Source organism: Gekko japonicus, unplaced genomic scaffold, assembly GCF_001447785.1.
Source record: "Gekko japonicus isolate JY-2015 unplaced genomic scaffold, Gekko_japonicus_V1.1 scaffold793, whole genome shotgun sequence".
Taxonomy (NCBI): Eukaryota; Metazoa; Chordata; class Lepidosauria; order Squamata; family Gekkonidae; genus Gekko; species Gekko japonicus.
The window spans coordinates 614,866-633,874 of NW_015167076.1; the positions used below are offsets into that span (position 1 = coordinate 614,866).

A 19,009-nucleotide genomic window follows, 5' to 3' on the forward strand; every position below is an offset into this window, starting at 1 on the left:
TGCCAAAGCTGCTATATTCTCCATGGGAACTCATGGAGATCAGTTGTAATACCAGATCTCTAGGCCCTACCTTGAGGATTGTAAATACTACTACTACTACTACTAATAATAATAATAATAATTCAGTCTTTTGAGCCTAAGCAAAATTGTTGAAATCTGTTAATAGTAATGTTACTGAAATCTGTTTATGAGAAAATTAATAAAAAGAACTTAAAAAAAAAAAAGACTGCCTGAATGCATCCTAGCAACAAAACAGCAGTCAGAGCCCGACGTCGCCTTCGGGCCAGCCGACTGCCCTGTGGGAGAATGCAGAAGGAGACGTCGCCGGTGGGCAGAACTTCCCCCAGCTACCGCACCGCCTCCTTCCTCTCTCCCCCGCCCCCCGCCCCCCGCCATTGCTTCCAGGCCTCGGCGGCCATGAATAATACAACTCCCTTCTTTTTCTTTCCCGGCGTCCATTGCGGCGGAGGCGGCTGTCTGCCGCTCGCCATATTGTGTGGCTTCCAAGGGGGGGAAGGGGGGCTGAGGCAGCCGCTGTCGACTCGCCTCAGCCCTGGCTGCGGGAAGAGGGGAAGGCGGCGGCGGCGGCGGGCAAGAGAGCCGAGCCGGGGGACGGGAGCGGGCGAGTCACCGAGAGGGAGCGAGCAACGGGACCGGTGAGTTGGGAGGGGGCGGTCGCTGCATGGTGGCGCCCCTTGTGCAGCTCCCTGCAGAGTTATTCCAGTTCAAGCCTATTGGCATCAATGGGTTTAGACTAGAGTAACTAACTGCGTAGGATTGCCCTGCTAACGCATCGGCAGTTTTAATTCGGTTTCTTTGGCTGCATTCATATTCTACAAGGGGGGGGCGGGGACAACGACCCTGTATGCCAAGTAGCTTTTGTGGGAGTTATTGGACTCAGTTGCTCTGGTAGTGTATGTGTTCAAGAGAGCTCAGGGGGGGGTATATGTCTTTAGTATGGCTAGAGAGGGAAATGTAGTGCTGTTGGCATCTTGCTTGATACTAATCTGGCTGGGAATACTGTAAACCAAAAGATGTAGCCCGCAGAGTAACAGTTTTTTTTTTTGGTTTTTTTTTAATTTTTAAATTTAAAATTTAAAATACAGTCAGTAGCTATAAGTCGAAACAGCAGCAAAAAATAAAATCGGGAAGGGAACACATTCACGATATCGGGGGAGTTTCCTCAATACAAGTAATGAACTTGTGGATGAGCAGGGGCGTTCAGCCTTGAAGCAAATGTGACAGCCTCAATTGATGTGGAAATACTCTTAATTGGTTCAGTGGATGCAGCCACTTATCACCCCCTGTTGTCAATATATTGCACCATCAACCAAACAGTAGCCCTTCATATTTTGGTTTTCTTATTTGTTCCCAGTCGAATTTGTCTATGTTCATTTTCTCTAATACAGGGTACCATTTATCCATGGGGCTAAGCTGGTGATACTCAACATGTGTAGTATTTGTCCAGGATGAGATTTTCTCTTGTAGGAAAAAATCCCAGACTTTGTGCAACCATTGTTGCATAGTTGGAATGGAATCTGCTTTCCATTTACTTGCTAACAATACTTTGTTCCCTTTATACTTTTTTTAGATGCTCTTAATATTTGAGCTCTGTCAGGATCCATGGGAAGATGTCAGAGTCCCTGTAGAGCTCTCTAGAACAGGAGCAGCTCATAGTATTGCTGGGTTTTGACACGGGGCTGATTCCTTTTATCTCTTTTTTGTGGACTTGTTAGAACACTGGAGTGGCTGTCATAATGTGTCTGTTAGGTTCTCCCTTGCTCTTTTTTTTCTTTTAACCTGATTTATTGTTGCATGAGCTTTGTAATTAAGAACTTAATTTTTGAGACACTAATGCAAATGTAGTTGTGCTTTATGTTTGGTTAATACAGGTGGCACAACTAGAAGTCAAGCCTCAGCTGTGCATTCTAGCACCAGAGAGGAGCTGGGAGTGTTTATGTGAGTGGCTGTATTCAGAGATAGCACTGGAGGGATTTGTAAAGGGGGAAGAAGGTAGCTGCGTGGGCATGTGCTTCCTTTCTTCCCCACTTCATGGTATGTTTAGGATATTTGTGTGTGTGTTTGGGGGCACGCTCCTCTTGCCTTCAGTATTATTAAGATATTGTTTTGAGAGCAGTTGTTTGCTTAGTAGGGTCACTCCCCCCCCCTTCATCACACTTTTTTCCTGATTGACCAATCTGTGAAGTGTGTGCCTTAGGGCAGCAGTTCTTCTCTATGTGGAATGTGTGCCTAGCAGCTTCTCGGAGGGGATGCTTCCTGCTGTGTCTCTGTATGATTCACTGCTTTGGACTTTTTGTAATCAGTGAGGGCAGGAAGGGTCTTCTGTTGCACGGGGGTCCAGTTGGATCAGCCAGTTCCTCCTGATGCAGATGTTCAGCAGACCTGCTTACCTTCAGGAGGTTGTCTGTTGTGTGTCTTTGTGGGTGACTGTGTTGGGTTTGCCTCCTTCCTATCAGGACAGACATTCAGATCAGTGAGTCATGCAGAAAATGTGAATGGGCTTCTCAGAGAGTAGGTACTGATATGCTAAACCTTAGTGTATGGAAGGGTGACATGTGCCTCCAACTTTGATTTGGAAACAATTAAATGTTTTCTGAATGCCTGATCATTTGCTTAAACGATCAGGCATTCAGAAAACATTTCTTCAAGAAAATGAAAAAACAAAAAACCTGTATTTTTTCCCCCATTTGCTTCTGAGGAAAACATTCTCCAATACAACCAATTCATCCAGTAAGGTGTTTCCAATAAGAATGCACAATATTACTGTAACATCCTCTGGCCTAACCTGATTCTAAATCTTGATGAGGTTGCCAGTGATTTAATTTGGTATAATTAGTTAAATTGTGTCTTCTCCTTCTTGTTCTATTTTTTTAGAGTCCAGTATTATCTCCCCCCTTCAAAAGGCAACTTATGTGTTTTCTTAACAGTGATCTGAAACAAGTTGATACCTTGTTGTCTTCCCCTTATTTTTTAATATAGATTTTGGTACTGTAAAAACTGATATCTAGTAACTGTAGTGGGGAGGGATTTGTTGCTGCATCTTGTGTAGTTGTTACATAAATCTTTAGTGTTTGAACCCATTGTAGCCTGAAATGTTTTAGTAGTCATCTTTTCCCCATCTGGAGTTTAAACATGATGCAGAAGTGGTTTTAGCATACTACTGACCTGTGTGTGAGAGAAAGAAGATTATCTATCTAAAGATTATCTAAAAGTTCAAATGAACAAAGCAAAAACAGGAGTCTAATTTCTAGATGAAATAGCCTGTACTCAAGGTATAGTAGAACTAGCTGGGTGAAATTCATTGTTGAATTCATTACTACTATTGATGCTTAATTTATTCAGCTATTGAACGAGAAGTGTCTGTGTTTCCATGAGCAGGTCAGGTCAGTAGGAGAGCGACTGAAGGTCAGGTAACAAGTTAGGATTCAAGTAAATCTGGTACTGTGACTGGAATTGTTGTTGAAAGTTTTCCTGTGATGAAATTCACACTGATCTTTGGGGTTCCTCCTCAGACAAAACTTCAGGGAATTTTGAGGGAAGAAACTTTGATAGTAGGGAAATTCTCAATGGGTTTCCACATAGTCCTACTTGTGACTTGCTTTTTTGTGTGGCATTTAGGGATCTGTTGTTGGAGTGCTCACACAATGTCGTAGGAGGATTCCTGATATCAAGACACCTCACCATCACTTCTTTCTCTCAACATTGTGTGGAGAGGGGGGGATGTGGTGGAGACCGTTTGAACAGCCCTGCAACAGTTTGTTGCAGAAGGGTAGGATAAACATAATAAAAGCTAAGGATCACTTCATAGGATGCCTTTTGGACTTGGGAGGCAATTCCCATGTTCAAACTGTGCACACATTGTCTACATGCAGTATTAGTTATGGTTTCCACAGGTATAATTGTAGCTTTCTCATTCAAAAGATGCAACAGTGGGAGTTTGATCCTGAAAGACAAGAGTACAGCTGGTACAGTTCCTGAGTTAACAGTAACATTACATGAAGTGATCTAAAGACAAAGCAATGATTTCATCTCCAGGCACCTAAGTAGACGAATTGAAAACTGAGAAGCCCACAGCGTATCTGCTTTACCATCTTCTAGAAAATGAAGAAAGGGAACATTATTTTATTGATCATATGGCAAGAGTTACACACAGGAAGCATATAATAAAATCATATAAAATATGTAATCAAGTAGATACAACGGTTATACAGATGGGACCAACCCCCCATAATACTAATATCTAAATTTTCAATCTATTCTGTTGCAGCTCAGAAGAGTACAGAGAGCTCTGTCGTATCTTCCTGGAAAACATGACACTGACATTCCTGTGACAGATGGAAAATAGTTTGGCGGGCTGCACCACAATCAAACACTGCCCCCCCCTCCATCCCAGTGCTAGCATTTACATAGATATAGGCATGTCTGCAGAGGGCTTTCTTAGTCCCAGTATCAGGGACGTCCAGTCAACATGAGTCTTGTGTACCAAAACTTTTATAGGGGCTGTTAAGCCAGCTGCTATAGCTATGTTCTTGGGGGCCCAGGGTTCAAATCCTACTGTCTGTATACTTAGAGCTATTGGACTGTGGAACACCCTATCACGAAAGGTAGCCCTATCAGCAGCCATTAGCTGCTCTAACCGAATGCATCGAAGCACTAGATGCTGTGATGAACGGCACAGGGTTGTTGCTTTCATGCTGTGCTTGAAAACTGACAAGAGGCAACAGGCTGGCCGCTGTTGGAAACAGAATAATGTGCCAGGTTCTTAGGTGATTTTCTTATGTCTGCTCAGCAGCCCTGTATGGCTAGGTTAAGTTTAAGAGTTTGCTCAGGGCTGTTTGCTGAGCTTCATGGCTGAGTGGTCAGTGGGGATTTGAAACTGGGTTTTCTGGTTCTGTGTCTTTATACCACAATGGCTCTTGCATCTCCCTGAGTGACTTGCTGACAGTTTTGAGAAGCTGCGAAGGACCAGTAATACAGGAAAGAATGTGATATTCATTGGATTTGCAGGTGTTGAGACTTGTTACAGCGCAGACTTGTTGAAGGCATTACCTATCCCCCCCTCTGTACCCCTCTTTGTCAGCTGCAACATGGTATACTACAGTTGGAAAAGTTCATTTCCTTTCTCCTACTCCAAACCCTTCAAGGAATTGGTCAGACCGTGTGAAATTACAAATGGTCTTACATTTCTCTGCACTGGCTGCAGCCAACATTCTAGTTGTGGGGAAAAAACAAATCTAAAGCATACAAGATTATTTTTGGCTAGGCTTTAGATCAGATGTCTGCATAACAAAATTCACAGAAATGTTCAGGGGTATATGTTTATTTATTTATTGTTTAAATTGGTTAAGACGTAACTTTTCCTTAGTTTTACATTTATACAATAAAAATACGTGTCATTTATCTTGTTTATGTGTTTTAAACACGTAATACCTATTGACTGAAAAATCTTTTGTCCCACAAAAGAATATATAACACATCTATTTAGAAGACGTTAAAATACTTATTTTCGGTAATCTGAAGACAGTGGAGGAAGTATAGGTAAAAGTTCCCTTGCTTGAAAGCCAGTCGAATCTGAATCTAGGGTTGCGGTGCTCATCTCTGTTTCAAAGCCGAAGAGCCAACGCTGTCCGAAGATGTTCCGTGGTCATGTGGCCGGCATGACTAAACACCAAGGTGCACGGAACGCTGTTACCTTCCCACCGAAGTGGTACCTATATATCTACTTGCAATTTCTCGCTTTTGAACTGCTAGGTTGGCAGGAGCTGGAACTAGAGACGGGAGCTCACTCCGTCATGTGGCAGCTCGGTCTCGAACTGCTGAACTACCGACCTTCCACAGCCTGCCGTTCAGCGTCTTAACCACTTGAGCCACCGCAGCTCCATTCAACTCCATACAACTCCAGAAGTATACTGACTCCTTTATATATATTTCTTTCATTGTGTGCTAAGGTGCTAAGCAGGGCTGGCCCCGGTTGGTATTTGGATGGGAGAGCACCAGGGAGTGTCAAGATTGTGATGGGGAGGCAGGCAGTGGGCAAACCATCTCTGGACATCTCTTGCCTTGAAAACCCCATGGGGGGGGGGTCACCATAAGCCGGCTATGACTTGATGGCAAAAAAGAAGAAGAAAAAGTAGTATGTGTCTGTTGCGGTCCTGTTGGAGATTTTTTCCAAAACAAACTTCAAAGTGAATTTTGAAATGCCAGAATAACTTAGAGGAAAGCCAAAGTAACGTAAGAGTACTAAAATGGTGTGGAGTACATTTGTCCATAGACTGTCCCCACCAGACTTACCCTAAAGCAAAAGCTGAATTTAGGACATCTTGCAGTGTGGTGTAGCAGCTGGAGTGCTAACCTACAGCTGGAAAGAACAAGGTTCAAACCTCCATTAGGCCATGCATCTCACTGAGTGACCTTCTCTCTCACTTACCTACTTCATAGGGTGCATGTGAGAATAAAATGGGGGGGGGGAGAAGACCACCATGTACACCAGTCTGTGTTCTTCAGGGGATGTGACAAAAGTCAAATAAATAATTGATGGAATTTCAGTTATACATCTTTCTAATCCTAGGAGGTTTATACACGCTCCTACGTCTAATCTCTGTACCAGTGATAACTTGCTAGCTGCTCTACGTGTTGAAGGCTGTGAAATTGCAGTTATGTTTTTGCCCTATCTTTGGCTTTCTGGTAAGGAGAGAAAGTAATGATCGTTTTGGTCACTGGTTATTGCTAGTGCCTCTTTTTTTAAAGCTACAGTACATTTGAACAGGCATTAAGGAAAAGGGGAAAGGAAAAATATGGTCTCTGTGAGGTCATGAGATGTTATTTTGGGGGCTTCATTTTCCTGTTGCTGCAAGATGCAGTAGGTGGTTTTTTGCTCGGGTCACTTTATGGAATTTCACTACACGGTGCATGTCTACAGTCTCTGTACTAGAATGGTACAACTCTTTATTATTGAGCTTTAGCTTCTTTCAAACTCGGAGCAGGGTTTTTGAGCTTAATCAGGTATGACTGATTGGCTAATGCAACTTTTAGGCACTGTGAAGACCTGGCAATTAACCTTGGCTTGGATTGCACGCAGTTCCTAGGGTGCAAAAGTATTACAATATGTTAGACATCTTATTAGAAGTATATGGACTAAGGGTGCAAGGATGTTTGTGTAATATGTAGATACTCTGTGTGTGGTGAAATTTCTGGCAGTTGTTGTTACATGATAGCTTTTCTAGTAGTAACTTTTAGGCTCTCCTTTTGTGGGATGTGGGTTTGCTGTTTATGACTGGTTGTGAAAACAGTAACAATATGTAGATAGTTTTTGTACCCCATAAGTCTAGAAGATGTGAGTCTGTTCTTGCTTGGAGTACGCTGCCATTTAGCTGTCCGTTTAGGCAGTAGCTGCGTGTCTAAGTAGGCAGTCCACATGAAAGCTTACATTTTAGAGTTCAGAATTTTCAAATCTCAGACAGTGGAGGGCAGAGGGAGAGGGTTGAATGCTGGTTGCAGATTTCTCAACGGCTCTTTACTCTGCATTAGCAGAGCATTTTCCTTCCTCCTGCTCTAGCGCAAGAGCATGATTTCTAATGTCCCATCCTGGATGATCTTTCTCTCCACTGCCAAGCTAATAGCATGCCTTTCCTTTCTGACAGTTTATATTCTCTGTGTTTCTTTGTGCTTCTTTTTGTAAGCTTCACTGGTTGCTGGCTCTCCCCCCCCCATAGCTTGCCCCATAGAGAAAGATTCTCAGTTTGATTTCCAGACATATCTGACAAAGTGGGCAGCAACTCACGAAATCTCACATTGAAGTAAATGTTAGTCTTTCGGGTGCCACTGGACTTTTTGTTGTGTTTCGATTGGCTGCTCACCTCCTTGTCCTGTCTGCAGGGCCTTTTGTCTGACCTAGCCTTACATGAATATCCGTCTCTTCATTCTCCCCTTGCCCCCAAACAACAGAATATGTGCACCAAGGCCTTTCTGATAGCTGTTATATAAAAAGTCCATCCCTACACTACTTTGAATAATAGAATGTCAATTCCCATGTTGTCTTGATTGCGATGACAGGAGTAATCAGAAAGGACAGCAGGAGTGTATATTGCAGTTTAAAAGATTTTACAAGCTGACCTGTCATTTAAAATGAGGGAAACTGCCAAAAACTACAAAAAAAGAATTCACAGTAATAACCTACTTGCTAATTGGTTAAAAAAACCCCTTTCTAAATAAAATAAATAAAATTGGTATGATTAAGGCATAGAAAAATGTGAGGCTCAAAAAGTCAGCTTACAACTGTCTTCTGACAAATACAATTATACTTTCCCCTCTCACAGTGAAAGGACTTCTGAATTTTGACCACTTAATTTTGTTCTCTCCCTGGTTTGTGTTTGACATGAGAAATTTTTCTGTGCCAGTTTTTTTTTTAATATCTGAGGCCGATGCATTGGTATCTAAAATGTTTTCCCTAGAAAATCAGATCCGATGTTGGTAGGAATTAGGGGATAGTTTAGTGATTCTTTGTCTTTCCACCTAAGTTCGCAAAGCAGCTTAGGAAAATTTTTTACTACACTAAAAAGATAGCCTAACTGTATCTGAAAGCAGTAAAAACAAACGAGGTGGAGGTGGTAGCCTTCAAGGAAGGACACTGGGGTATAGAACAGTTTTCATCTACAGCTTAAAGTCTTACCTTGGATTCTGTGGGTAGAATTCCATTTCCACAAATAAGCTTTTCTCCCCCTTCCCTTAGAACCTGACATAGGAGGCTGTAACAAGAAGGGGAGTTGTGTACAGAAGAAGGGCAACTCTGGTTCCACGGTTTTAGCCACTTGAAAAACAGGGGACTCAGAGTAATACTTCCACTGATGTCCTAAATGTTAGAGAAGATTTTTTGTTGTTCAGTCGCATAGTCGAGTCCGACTCTTCGCGACCCCATGGACCAGCTCCCGCCAGGCCCTCCCATCTTCCGCCATCCTCTGAAGTTTGCTCAGTTTCATGTTCGTTCCATCGATAACACTTTCTAACCATCTCATCCTTTGCCGTCCCCGTCTTCTTTGACCTTCAATCTTTCCCAGCATCAGGGTCTTCTCCAGTGAGTGCTCCCTTCTCATTTGGTGGCCAAAGTATTTGAGCTTTAGCTTCATTATCTGGCCTTCCAGGGAACAGTCAGGGTTGATTTCTTTTAGAAAAGATACCTGATCCCAATTTATTTAAGACTATGTAGGTTAAAACCTGCACTACTGGCATTAAACTTGTTAGTGAGCAATTTCGCTACTGCATAAGTTAGTTTGCTCTGGAGCCATTCTTCCTGAGCTAAGACAAAAATGTGTGAGCCAGAGACTGAAAAACTGTGAGCTAGCTCACACTAACTCAGCTTAGAGGGAACACTGGTGCAGGGGCTCTTTCTCATTCTTTCTCCCCAACGAGCTTCCTTCTTCATAATGGAGAATGGCTTCAATCTGTTTCAGGGCCACCACAATCTTTTTCCCTAGGTGGAACAAATCTACTTTTTGGCTCCACAGTCAGACTCAAACTGTGAGGTGCTTACAGTCCATTATCTCCTAGGGCCAAACGTATAAGTCTAGGTTTTTAAAGAGAGAGGTTCAGGTTCCCCTGACACAATTTGAGTTCCTCACAGCCAGACAGCAGCTGTGGGGAAGGTCGTCTTTTTTTCTTTTAACAATCCGGAAGGGCTTAGAATGCCGTCACTGGGGTGCGAGGGCTCCTGCCTTCCCCCCAAAGCTGGTTTTCCCCCCTGTGCAGAAGCAGTGCTTGGGGGGAGGGGTTTTCCCCCTGTGTTTGCTGCTCCACATGGAGTATTCTGTGCACATGAAACAGCAAAAACAGAGACATAACTGCCACCCGAGCGCTGTTTCCATATAGTCTTGGGGGCAAGGCAGGAGCCTTTCCTCCCCCAGCGGTGGCATTCTGAGCCCATCTGGGCTCTCCTTCGTCTTGAAAAAGCCATTCCCTGCAGCTGCTATGTGGTTCGCTGGACCCAACTCTTAGAAAACCCGAATGTGTAATTTGGCTCATATTGAGAAATCGCATATGTTAATTGGAGCTTGCAGATTAGAATGTGTGCTGGAGAGTTACGCACTTATGGCTATCTCTGGACTAGAAGACTTTCTGTATGAAATTAGGGAGTGTGTGTGTCTGAACTGGAAATAATCTGAGGGATGTAGTCAGCACACCAGTCTTCTCCTCCTCTTGTGCTTTCTTCCTTTGCAGTCATTCTTCACTACAGTGGCAGTAATTACTAGAGCTGGGTTATTCAAATGGGTGCAGTGAATGATTCAGTCATGTGGAATCTACTCCCCCCCCCCTCATATCAGAGCAGAAAGGACAAATAGTGTCTGAATCAACCCTAGTCTGTTTGAGTAGAAATGCCCTATACTTATAACCTATTTAAATGCTTGATTTTGATGGGTTGTGTTTTTTTGTTGTTGTTCTTTTAAAGCTATGTCTCAGGCTGTGCAGACAAATGGAACACAGCCGCTAAGCAAAACGTGGGAGCTCAGCTTGTACGAACTTCAGAGAACACCTCAGGTATTGCTTTTTACCTCTTCATTTAGTTTGCAGGGGGCCTAGCAAATTGTTTGATCTCTAATTTGTAATCTGAAATGCTACAACAAAACTCAGACCTCAGATATTAACCTCAAGAAATAAGAAACTCAAATGGGTTTGTAAGAAGAAACGTTCTTCACTTTGTAACATTTAAAAATAACATCCTGGCCAAGTTTAAGTTACTGTTGCCTGAGAACTCTATTTATCTTTAGGAAGCAATAACAGATGGCTTGGAAATAGTGGTGTCACCCCGAAGCCTCCACAGCGAGCTGATGTGTCCCATTTGTTTGGATATGCTGAAAAACACCATGACTACGAAGGAATGTCTCCATCGTTTTTGTGCTGACTGTATCATCACAGCCCTCAGGAGTGGGTAAGTAAGGAAAAAGTTACATATGGTCTGGACTAGATACAACTCCTCTGCAGTACCTTTGTGATTCTGGGTACTCTGTTAGAGGGATTTGTTCCTACCCACCCTCCAAAGTTGTCCTTCTGCTGTTCTTATGGCCTTAAAAAGACTCTTATAAAGTGTTCCGTTTGGAGCCTGGAGAACGGCCTTTTTGTTAGTGCATTTCTTACTGTGTTCTCCCCCCCCCATCCCCGCCCTCCATTTTATTCTCGCAACAACTTATGGAGAAGTATCACCAGAGAGACGGGGATGGATCCGAAGTTACTCAGGTCTCCCTGGTCCAAGTCTAACACTATCCAATGTGCTATATGAAGTTAACATCTGAACTGTTAAGACCCTCTTTGTTAACTTGAACAATAACAGCCAGTGTATTATGACCTTAAGGGATGCTACCGCCATCAGCATTTTATCTGTTTTTATCTGTATTTCTGATTGCCATTTTTTAAATATTATGTTATTGCATTGTCTCAGTGCATCTGTGTTTTAATGTATTTTAACCACTGAAAGCCGCCCCGAGCCTGCTATTCAAGGAGGGCAGGATAGAAATTGAATGAATAAATAAATAAATAAAAATCATTTGGAGCTTTCAGTATCAACTGGGGAGAATTTTTTATTTTATTTATTTTATTCGAGTATTTCTACCCCGCCCTACCCTGCGAACGGGCTCAGGGCGGCTTACAGAGGCCTAAGCCATATATAAAATTCAATAAAATCACAGTCACAACGAATAACATACCATTAATAATAATAATGTGCTATAAATTCCAAGATGGTCTGCAGTTGGTTCCCACAAGGAATACTCCCTGTCGACATTAGTTGTATAATATCGTCCCAGCAGTATTGATCCCAGTTAATTGGCTGGTCTTGCTGCCACATAGTTCATATAATTCGCCTCGTCGCCGGGCTGTCAAGGGCACTCCAACTTGATGGTATTTCCACTGTTGGTGGTGGTGGAAGCGGCGGCCCCTACATGAAAGCCTGGTGGAAGAGCTCCATCTCGCAGGCCCTGCGGAATTGCATAAGATCCCGCAGGGCCCTGATCTCCTCCGGGAGCTTGTTCCACCAGGTAGGGGCCGCCACTGAGAAGGACCTAGCCCTCGTCGTGGCATATCGTACCTCTCGGGGACCCGGGACCACTAAACGGCTCAGGGTCCCTGACCGAAGTGCTCTTGGGGGTATATACGGGGAAAGGCGGTCCCTCAGGTAGGTCGGACCTCGGCCATATAGGGCTTTAAAGGTAAGTACCAGAAGGGGTCCACGAGGAATTCTTCCTTTCTCCTCCCCCACCTACCAGGACTTGTATTGGCTTAAATGGACCCAAGAGCTGACTTGAAATAAGGGCATCTTTGTGGGCTTATTCACTTGGAGGTGTGTGAAAAGTAAAACTTGAGTAAGTTCTGGCATGTTGCCCTAACTGACAAATGTCAAGCCCTGTAAATTTACAGCTCCTTGCTATAATGAGCATTGTATCAGTGTACCCAGCACCACCTTTGGAATGTTATTGACTGCCAGTGCAGTGTTGGTTAGAATAGCACATTTTTTGCCTTAAATACAGGGCCAGCTCACCCGCTAGGTGAACTAGGCATTCGCCTAGAGTGCGAGCCGGCCCTTAGGGTGCCAAACTGCTCTTCAGCAGGGTGCTGTCTCGCCGCTCAGCCCCCCTCCCCACTCCAGCCGACATTGGCACGGGCTCGCACCGTCGGGGGGCGGCGCCTGCTCCTTGCCCCACCACCCCGCGCCCGGGATGGAGCAGCTGCGGTGGTGGAGGAGGTGGAGGAGGTCCAGGAAGCTGTGCTTTCTCTCGGGGCGCTGTCTTGCCGCTCAGCCCCCTCTGGCTCCGGCTAACATCGGCGCGGGCTCGCACCGTTGGCGGGCGGCGCTGCCTCCTCGCCCCACCGTCCCGTGCCCTGAGATGTTACGGGGTGATTGGGGTTCACACATTTATGCATTTCCACACTGGGTACTCTGTTACCATGATGTTGGCTTGTGCTTTCCTCTGCAATCCCATTATTCAAGCATATGAATTTGTGACTCTGACATAATCGTATCCAATGTTCCCTCTAAGCTGTGGAGTCCTGTGAGCAAAAAACTACTTTGTGAGCTACTGGACATTAAAGTTGTGAGCGAGTGACTTGGCTACTGTATAAATTAGTCTGCTCTGGAGCCATCCTTCCTGAGCTAAGACAAAAAAATCTGTGAGACGGAGGCTAAAGAACTGTGAGCTAGCTCACACTAACTCAGCTTAGAGGGAACACTGATCGTATCTCCATATGAGATCACGTGAGAAAACCCTGTGACTTCCCATCAATGTTGGCCACGTTACTCATCTGTTCTTGAACTGATCAGCCTGTAGCTGTTATTGTCATGACTTGTATGTGACCTTGTAACCTGTCCTGAGCCTGCTCACTGGGAGGGCGGGATATAAATTAAAGAAAATAAATAAATAGCTCACCTAGAATTTTTTAAAAAGCTGCACAGCTTAGTTGCCTGCCAAACAGCTGCACATCACTTGCTCGTTAAGACTCTTGAATGGCTTTTCTGTGTAGACCGTGCTGACTAGCCCTCAGTTTGAGCTCTGTGAAACTTACTAAACTGTGTGATGGACAGATCCTACTTGCTTTTCTGCTGGCACAAAAAGGGAGGGTAGGCTAAGGGAGCCACTGAATGGAGCCCGCTCATGCATGGCTTTTGTCTACATGGGTCCTATGATTTCTCCCCAGCATCCTCCTTGTGGGGCCAAAAGAGGCCCCTCTCCTTCTTTTGCTACTGGCAAAGCTGGGAAGATTCAACCCTGTGTCTCTCACTGTAAGAATTTAATATTGACAAACACAATTTCTATTAGCTAGTCTTAGGACTTTGCAAAATAACTGGTTGACAAGCTTGGGTGGTTTCCTGAACCCCGTTCTGTATATTCCTTAGACTACAGAGAGGCAAGAAGCAACAGATAGAGAACGGTAGTGGTGCAGAGGACAATGGTGACAGTTCACACTGTAGCAACGCTTCAACTCACAGCAATCAGGAGGCAGGGCCAAGTAACAAAAGGACCAAAACATCGGATGATTCTGGGCTAGAACTGGACAATAACAATACGACAGTTGCTATAGACCCAGTACTGGATGGTGCAAGTGAAATAGAACTAGTTTTCAGACCGCATCCTACCCTCATGGAAAACGATGACAGTGCGCAGACAAGGTAAGTGGGAGCAGTTATCCTGAGTTTAGAAACTGCATGGTGAATGGTGGCATGCTAGGCTTTTTGCGTTTTTTTCATATTGCGTGTCTTGTTAAACTCTTTAAAGTACTGGGTTGCTCCTCATCACACATGGCTTGGCATGGCTTGGATTGATTTGCTTGTGAACCTTTAGCAATGAAGGCAGAGAAGAAGTTGAATCAAGAGGAGATGGGCATAATGCTGCTTTTGAGGGACTAGATCCACTTCTGGTGGAGGGAGTGGAGCTGGCATTTGCAGAGCAGGTTAAAAGCTTGGGGGGGGGGTGCTCATGGACCCTGCCTTGCTGTTCGAAAAGCAGGTTGTAATGATCACTTGGGTTTCCCAATCCTCTTCTTAGGCAGACTAAGTTGACTTGGCCATGCTAATCCATGTTTTTGTAACCCTGCACTTGGATTATTGTAATAATCCAATATAGGGTGAAGACAGTTGGAAAACTACAGCTGGTTGAGATTGTGGCAGCCTAATTATGGTTAGAAACTAACTGATGGGACATACCTTGCCTATCTTAAAACAGCTACATCCAAGTCCAGTTCCAAATTCTGGTTATGACATTTAAAGCTGGCCTAGCATCCATATAACTATCAGATTGTCTCTTCCTGTGTGGACCTGCGTGCCAGCTGCAGCATGCTACCAGCTAGCTGTTGCATCACTAAGGGTACCCTGCCTGGCATCCACCAGAGCCCATACGTCTTCCATCATAGCTCCCACCCTGTGGGGTAGGTTCCCTGAGGCGGTAAAGGGGGCGCTATGCCTAGAGTGTTCAGCAAGCACTGCAGGTCTATTTTTATTTTTTATATATTTCAAATGTGAACATAAGAACATAAGAGACGCGGCGACCTCTTGTGACTGACCCCTACTGGGCGCCTGGAGGATATTTCAGACAGGTGGCTGAATAAAGCACGCTCCCTGTCTCCTGCTGGTATTCCAAGGAGGTCTCCCATCCAAGTACTTGCCAGAGTCAACCCTGCTTAACTTCCAAGATCTGATGAGACTGGGCTTGCCTGGGCTATCCAGGTCAGGGGCATTTTGCCAGGGCTTTTATTAATGGGGTATAGGTTGCAGACATTTGGAGGCTTTACTGTATACTTTATTTGTAAGTTGCCTTGGGGAAAGATGGGATATAAGTAACTGTAACGTTTATATAGCTACGTATCTACTTCTGTTGCAGATATATAAAGACCTCTGGCAATGCCACAGTTGATCACTTATCTAAGTACCTAGCTGTGAGACTGGCCTTGGAAGAACTCCGGAGTAAAGGAGAGTCTAATCAGATGAATCTTGAAACGGCGAGTGAGAAGCAGTACACAATTTACATTGCGACAGCTAACGGCCAGTTCACTGTGAGTAACTGGTTGAGCTAGAAATCTAATTGGGACAAAACGAAGTACCACAGCCTTGAGATACGCTGGTGCTTCAGCTCTTCCTGTGGCTGGCTTAGCTAAGATGCATGGATTTTTCTGTGGATTAGAATAAAGTTGCACTTTTGCAGTCAATTCAAGCATGTATATGCCTAGGCGGCTGATCCAAGCCAGAGAAATGTTTAGCGCCTTGGGTTTGAACGTGTGAAGATAAAATCCAGGTTCAGATCTCTGCTCAGCTAGCAAGTAAGCTGTGTATGTAAGTTATGTTTTTATGGTTGGCTTTAGGAGAAGTTGTCTAGTCAGCTAGTTAATTTTGGTCCTATCATTCCTACTCCAGCTTAAGAACAGTAAATGTTTCTAGCACTGGATGGCAACGTAAGCTGGAAAGACCTACTGTGGGCAGGAAAGCAGATACAACTTGAAAGCTGCTTTAAAACATCAGGTGTCCAGCTGCATTCAAGCACTCAGGGTTTCATTGAAGTTTTAGGCTTTGAAGTTCTACATATCTGCAGTGCAGAGTCAGAAGTAATCTAAGACACTTCATTTGGGCTGGTATCGAACCTGAAGAGATTTCATTTGGGCTGGTGTGGAGCTTGAATAGGTTTGGAGTTCTGTTTGTTTTATGTATTCTGAAAAAAAAAACACAACAAAACATTTTCCAGAAATGTAGCTTCTTTTAATAGAATGTCCCAAGTGAATGCTGAGCTATTGTGCTCCTCCATAGTAAACTAACAATAGCTTTATAAGCTAATTGCAATGTTATGTGGGAAGCTAGTAAAGCATCCTCTCTCTGTGAACCTGCTTTTCACTTTGGCAGTGGGGCTGAAAGCTGGTTTATGTTAGTCTGTTTATAGACTGAATGTGACTAAACACTGTCTTCTAAATGCTGTTTATAATGTACTGTGTTATTGCTTTGTTTTTTCTCTGACTATGTATTTGATTCAGTTTCAAATGTCATCATCTTTTGTTTCTGGGTTTGGCTCTAACTTTAACTTTGTCTTTAGGTGTTAAATGGCTCTTTTTCCTTGGAGCTGGTCAGCGAAAAGTACTGGAAAGTGAATAAGCCCATGGAACTCTACTACGCGCCAACAAAGGAACACAAATAAGCTTGACAAAGGCTTTGAGTTGGAACTGTATTTGCTTTTATAGCTCTGGCTTACTTTAAGTGAAACACCATCCTTTGCATCATGGACAACTGCTGAGAGAGACATGGATTCCTTGGTGAATATTCTTTACAATTTGACAGTATTTGCGTGATATTTATGTCTTTTGCTCCCCCAGAGGACTGAACAGTCTGTACATTCCACTATTGCTATCAAATATGCTTTGTAATTTGGTGATTTTTGTTTCATATGTATAATACTAGAAGCAGCAAATGTATCTTTGGGGTATCATGCTGGTTGGCTTCAGAGTGGCAGATTTCAGCCAGCACTTCGGTAAGTATTGGCAAGAGGCACTATGGAGGGTTACATCATATGGCTAGAATCAGTTTGCTAGTAACTGAGTACATGTGATGCTGAAAAAAGAAAAACAGCTCCCACACATTGCCAAGGAGAGTCCTTTTTCCCATTTGTGAATAAATGAGTGGTTCTTGTCTAATGCTGGCTGCATTTCCAAATGGGGGGCCAGCATTTGGAATGTGCGTGTACTCCCTACCTGGGTGCAAATTCCCCTCCTACCACCAGTCTGAACCCTAAGGTTACATTTAACTGTGGCTAAATTCTGGGTTGATGTACTGCTTAACGGTAATGAAAGAGTGACAGGTATGCTTGTCCTATGTGAGAGCGCAAGGTTCATGTTCCTGAGGCTGGCTTTCAACTTAATAGGGAGCTAGTGTTACAGCTACACTTGTCCTCTTAAGGGTTCAGGAAAACAATCCTTGCTGCCAGCTTGGGAAGCTTCAGGATCCAGCAGCTAACTAAATGAAAGCAAAACAAGCAAAGTGAAAAGCACAACGCTCATGATATTCTTTGTGCAGGAAATAATATTTTTGATGTTTTCCCAATCTTAGCCATATTGACAAACACCTGGCACTTATAGAAAAGTATTGCTGACAAAGCGCATAGGGCGGCTTTTAGTCTGCAACGGGTTCAAAAGTCTGAACTGAGCATTTGGTTGCTGCATTGAGGTTTAGACATAGCAGTGACTGTCGGCTTTGTTGAATCAGTAGTATGTCTTAGCCACAGCTATTGTCTGTATATACCGAGTCTCCGTTCTGTAAGGCTGATGAAACTTTTTTTTAGTGCAGTACCTGGGTCTCTGCCTCTTGAAATTAGGAAGAGAAAACTGGCTCTACATTGTTTAGGGGGAGACACATGATTATCAGGTTTTTTTGTCCGGCAGAAGGAGAACTCAGTTGTTACAGTACTTCTTATTTTTAAAACCTCTTCAATATTGAGTATTCCTAAATTATGCTAGCAGTTTGTGCCATGAAAATTACAATTACTAGAAATCGGGGGTGGGGAGGGAGGGTGTACCATGTCTATTTGATTTTTGTTGAGTACTTTTGGTGTAATGTACAACTTATATAGCTTGCTAGTGCATGTCCACTAAATATAATCTGGTTTCTTTTTGTGAGAAAAATGCTTTTGTATGGGCAAACATCAGCTGCAGCAGAACCATAAATTTGCATTGTGATTTTTATCTAAGGTTTAGCCCTATAAGCAGGATAGTGTCTGTAAAATTTTGAAAGTTTATTTACCTAAGGTGTGTATTGTTCCCAACTTAAAAGTATGGGAGAATGTGAATTTTTACTTACATGTTACAGTGAATTTACTGAATATTTATATTTACTTAAAATACATAAAGTAGTTGTTTTAATCAAAAAAAAAACCCCGAATTGCTGTGTGCCTCATTACAGCTTTGAGAACAACTTGTAGATGCAACGTTGCCATAGATGGTAACGTTGCCATTTTGCAATAGAATTTCAGACTTACAGCAGTGATGCTGAAATGGTGAGGCTGGGACACAGAGCACATTAAAGAGGGGCTTGATTCCAGGGAGGGCTTAGTTCCTGATGCAGGTGCTGACGTTTCCCTCCAGGTACCCAAGACCTGGGTAAAAAGGCTATCCCTAAGCTCCGTCACCCAAACGTGATGTGAGAAGAATGGAGCTCAGAGGGGTCTTGCTTCGTTTCGTCTGTGTGCTCTAAGAGGGTTAAAGATCCTGTTCTATGCCATTTCTAATGGCAATCTGTATGTACATTACTGCACACAAGGATTTTTACCTGTGGAATAGATTGTGGGCCACATGGAGCATATCTCTAGAAGAAGGCAGACGAAGTTCACAAGAGACTTCAGGTATCTAACAGGAATACGATCTGGAAATCAAATACTCTTAAACTGAGGCAGGTCCTATACCATTCTGCCTCAGAGGAAGAAATAAGGTTGCAGTATGTCAAGAGCAGCTGCATGCTAATTTATATCCACATCAACAAGCTTTC

At 43.5% G+C, this 19,009-nt stretch overlaps 1 protein-coding gene across 1 annotated transcript; it reads left to right on the top strand.

Moving 5' to 3' along the window:
* The first annotated feature begins 413 nt into the window (after positions 1-413).
* On the top strand, positions 414-18,283 carry RNF2 (ring finger protein 2). The gene is made up of 6 exons (XM_015412774.1): positions 414-656; positions 10,460-10,548; positions 10,779-10,939; positions 13,895-14,167; positions 15,375-15,546; positions 16,572-18,283. The coding sequence occupies exons 2-6, from the start codon at positions 10,462-10,464 to the stop codon at positions 16,671-16,673; spliced, it is 795 nt and encodes a 264-aa protein (XP_015268260.1). The 5' UTR covers positions 414-656; positions 10,460-10,461; the 3' UTR covers positions 16,674-18,283.
* The last annotated feature ends 726 nt before the right edge of the window (positions 18,284-19,009 follow it).